General features: G+C 67.1%; 1 protein-coding gene across 1 annotated transcript; it reads right to left on the reverse strand.

Moving 5' to 3' along the window:
- Positions 1-495: 495 nt before the first annotated feature.
- Positions 496-3,483, reverse strand: MNEG_4705 (Cell wall integrity protein scw1; the record flags this gene model as incomplete). The annotated part of the gene is made up of 6 exons (XM_014046821.1): positions 496-1,129; positions 1,439-1,507; positions 1,821-2,116; positions 2,333-2,455; positions 2,726-2,854; positions 3,088-3,483. 6 exons carry the CDS (start codon positions 3,481-3,483, stop codon positions 496-498), a joined length of 1,647 nt encoding a protein of 548 aa, XP_013902275.1.
- Positions 3,484-4,210: the final 727 nt, after the last annotated feature.

The raw sequence follows: 4,210 nt of genomic DNA on the forward strand, positions 1-4,210 counted from the left end.
ATGTTGTTCAACCAGCAATCAGCTTCCCCCGAGGGAGGCGCTCCGTGGTGGGTAGCCTAAATTCGCGCCCTGGGCCTGCTCTGCTATCCCCCAGATCAGGTCACCTGCAGGCGCCCAGCCAAGAGCAAAGACAGCGCCAGCCAGGGGCAGAGCCGCAGAGCGCGCCACGCGGGGAGTGAAGTACGTGGTTTTTAGCGCAGTGTGTAAGAAAGTCGAGGGTCGGGTTGGGTGGGCGGCAGAGCGGACCCGCTGGGGCCCGCCTGTGGCAGAAGGTGCATTTCAGGGTCATGGGCCCGTCATCGGCTTATGGGTAGAGATGAGGTGGGGTTGGCACAGGCGGTGGCCCCGAGGTCAGAGGCGCGGGCCGCGGCGTGTATGCTGCTATTTATCAGTAGTCGTGGATGGTAGGCCCCAGGGCGTCACGGGCCGCACGCCATGCCTGGCCAGCGTCAGCATGGCTGAATCATGTGGCGCAGGTGCACGACAGGGGCGCAGTCACAGCCCTGGCGGCGTCACGCCAGTCATGCCGTGGTGTGCAAACCCGCCCGCGTGGCCGAGCCCCTGCGACGCCGAAAACGCCGCCTGCTGCTGCACCACGGAGGCCGCCATCAGGTGTTGCTGGTGCGGCTGCAGCAGCTGCGCCTGCATGTGGTGCTGCTCCAGCGGCAGGGCCCAGGTGAGGGGCGACATAGGCAGGCCCGCGCCGGCAGCGCCCAGCTGGGACGTCCCGAGCATCAGGCCCTGCGCGCCGGCGCCGCCGCCCTGCAGCGCGCCCATCCCCACCACCACACCCCCACCAGCGCCCAAGTGTGCCAGGTGGTGCTGCTGCCCCATGCCGCCCGCGCCGCTTGCGGCTGCCGCGGCGGCAGCGGCCGCCGCCGCGCTCATCGCGGCGGCTGCCGCGGCGGCCGCGTGCGCCTGCGCTTGCGGCGGCGCGCCACCCTGGTCGCGCGGGCAGTCGTCGCGGCGGCCAAACGGGTTCTTGGAGAACTGCAGGCGCACGCCGCCGCGGTCCGAGGACTGCAGCACGGCGCCCTGCAGCGTCTGGTGGACGAGCATGGCGCTGGCCACATTGGCAAACTCGACAAAGGCGGTGGTGTTGCGCGAGCCCTTCACCACTTTCATCTGCCTGCAGGTTTGGGTGCGAGGTGGTGGTGAATAGACAACAGCAGGGGTTAGACGTTGGGCCAGGGCGGGCGATTGGTGGTGAGATGCAGGGTCAAAGGCGCGGCAAGGCGCGGTCACGGGTGTACTAGTGGTGTCAGCCAGCGCCGCGCCAGCCAACAGATGGCAGAGTCCAGCAGCGGCCAGCGCCGCGCCAGCCAACAGATGGCAGAGTCCAGCAGCACACCTGGCCATGTGCGAGGCAGGGCCTGCCGCGGTGCTGCAATGAGGGCCCACGAGCAGCGAGCCCCGGGGCGCCGGTGAGCGCTCTCACCTATAGCCTGGCTGTGTGCTCATGAGGGCCCTCAGCTCAGCCTCGCTGACGCCATCGCTCAGGTTGCCGCTGAGGTACAGAGGCATGTGAGGCAAAGGTGGGTAAGTGCATGCGTGGGTGCGTGTGCGACTGCGTTTGTGCATGCTGAAGTGTGCACGTGCGCACACACCCAGGCGGCGCCACGCCCGCATGTGTGTGTGTGTGTGTGTTTGTGTGTGTGCGTATGTGTATGTGTGTTTTTGTGTGCACGCGCGACACCGCGCCCGCTGTTGTGCAGCCATGCAACAGGTATGAGATGAGGGTCTCAGGGGTCCACAGCGCTGTGCAAGTGGGCACTTTGCCCATGCCTGTAGGTATTGCGTCGTTCGAGCACCGCGCTCACATGAACAGTGTGTTGCAGGGCGGGTTGTCGCGGAGGTTGGTGACGGGGCTGAAGCTCTGTGGCCGCAGGGGCACCTTGAACTGCCGCGGCACCGCGCTCGCCGGGCTGCCGCCCACGTGCGGCGACCCGGGCAGGAGCCCGGCGGTGTTGTGGGCGGTGGCGGTGGCGGCGGCAGCGGCGGCGACAGCGGCAGAGTTGGGGGTGGAGGGGGCCGGCAGACCCGCAGCTGCGGCGAGCTCCGCAGGGGTCAGCAGGGGGCTGGGCTGGGAGGCGCGGATGATGGTGGGGTCGTCCGCCTGCCGAAGCATTTGGGTGGCCGAGGTGAAAAACCAGCAGTGTTAAGGTCGAGGTTGGGGTTGGGACGGTTGAGCAGGGAACCACGCGAGAGAGGCGAGGGGTCGCCGTGGGCGCCTGCACGAGCCCCGAAGTGCCATGCCCTTGGGGTCCCCCCTGTAGTGCGCAGTGCATCCCCCTTTTGGCATGAGCAAAGCAATGAAAAGCAAATCCCTCACCTTGATGGACATGTTCTTGGCGGCCAGCTCTGCCCTGAGGGCGCCGCCGTCATCAAAGTGGGCGCCACCCACGAGCTCCACGGCAAAGTGCGCGGCGGCAGCAGAGGTGAACAGCGCGAAGCCCTGGGCACATGGAGGAGGAGCGAGGTGGGGTCTCAGGGTGTGTGTGTGTGCAGGCGCTAAGGGAGTGTTCATGCGCTGGTGTCGAGTGCGCCAGCGGGCGGGCCGGGGCCAGCCTGGGTGGGAGGGTGTCGATGCTTTCCCCCTGCGCATTGGGGGCACCTCTCGGCTGGCCCCCCTGGCAAGCCGGCAACAGCACGTGCCGCCCCTGCGCCTCAAGCCTTAGCCCGCATCGCCCCGGCGGCGGTGGCGCCTGGCCGTGCACGTCCCCACCTGCGGCTCCGCGCCCTTCCAGGTCAGCTGGCAGGCCTCGTAGCCTGGCAGGTAACGCATCAGGTTGTGCAGCTCGCGGCCCCTCACATCAGGGGGAAAGCCTGTCACGAATACGGTTCGGAGGTCATCCTGCTTGGGTGGTGCCGCAGTGAGGGGAGAGTGAGGGGGAGGGGGTGAATGGAGCGGAGGGGCCAGGGCAGGTCAGGGTTGGGGCAGGCGGAGGGAGAAGAATTGCGGCGGGTGGGAGGATGGAGGAGCAAACGGGGGAGGGGTGTGCGATGGTGTTGGCAGATATCAAGAGGCAAGAAGAGGCCGACACGCCTGCGTGCGCATAGCCATAGGTTTGACGAGTGTGGGCGCACCTGCTGCAGGCCGGCAGAGCCAGTGGGGCTGCTCGTCTGCTGCGCGCCGCCCGCCGTGGCCGCCTTCGCCGCGGCCGGCGAGGACGCGCTCCCCAGCAGAAGCCCCTGCCCGTGCGCCGGCTCGGCGCCCGGCAGCGGCGGCGGCGCGAACACGGAGTACCCATACGCGTCGCACGAGGCGGCGGCAGAGGCGGCGGCCGCTGCGCCCCAGCCGTCGAGGGAGAGGCCCGCCATGCCCTGCTGCACAGCGTAGAGGCTCATGTAGTTGGGGTAGCCTGGGGACGAGGAGTGCCCGGCCTCGCCGCCGCCGCCGACCGCCGGGTTTCCGGCGAGCGAGAGGGGTGACTGGGCGAGGGCCATGCCGCCCGACGAGGGGGTGGGGACGGCGCCAAACATGCGGCCTGCGACTTGGGTTCACAGACGGCCGACCAGGCTGATGTATGCAAAGGGGAATTGCCGACTTGGACCCACGCTCCTTGGTGGGTCGCTCCTCACTGCACTCGTCAGGCAGTGGGTGCGGGTACCGCCATGCGCCGCAGCAGGGGAGGGGCGCTCCTTCTAGGACCCAGGGCCGGCTGCCGAGCTCCTTGTAATACAACGACCGGTAGTTGTTTAGATGCCTGATCGGGGCGGCTCCAGCGACAGCACAGACGAGAGTAAGATGATGCGCGCAGCTGGCCAAACAACTACTTGAAGACGGGCGCAATGTGACTATTAAAGCACAGAGGAAGGTCTGGGAGGACTCCTGTGGTAGATGCGATGCGTATCACCGGACAAAGTGGTCGCCTGGGTAGGTTGGTGTGGCCCAGCAGCAAACCGAGTGGTTGGTTGAGGCCCAGGCAGGTCGCGTATGGCTTGTAGGCATGATGCTCAACGAACAAACGAAGTACGGATAATGAAGAAGCTGCAGGGCTGCAGCCGTCCGCGGCTCGCAGTAGGACGGCCACCTCCGTCCAGCGGATGCAGGGTGACAGCACTCAGAAAACAGCTGGTTTCTATGATTTTGACGGTTTACAGTCTTGCTGGGGTTACCTGAGGTGGTTTGATCTCGGCGGGAAGACAAGATCTCACCGTTGAGGCGGATGTCCTTCGCGGCTGCGTGCCCTGGGGCTACTACTTGATG

This window comes from Monoraphidium neglectum (assembly GCF_000611645.1).
Source record: "Monoraphidium neglectum strain SAG 48.87 unplaced genomic scaffold scaffold00666, whole genome shotgun sequence".
NCBI lineage: Eukaryota > Viridiplantae > Chlorophyta > Chlorophyceae > Sphaeropleales > Selenastraceae > Monoraphidium > Monoraphidium neglectum.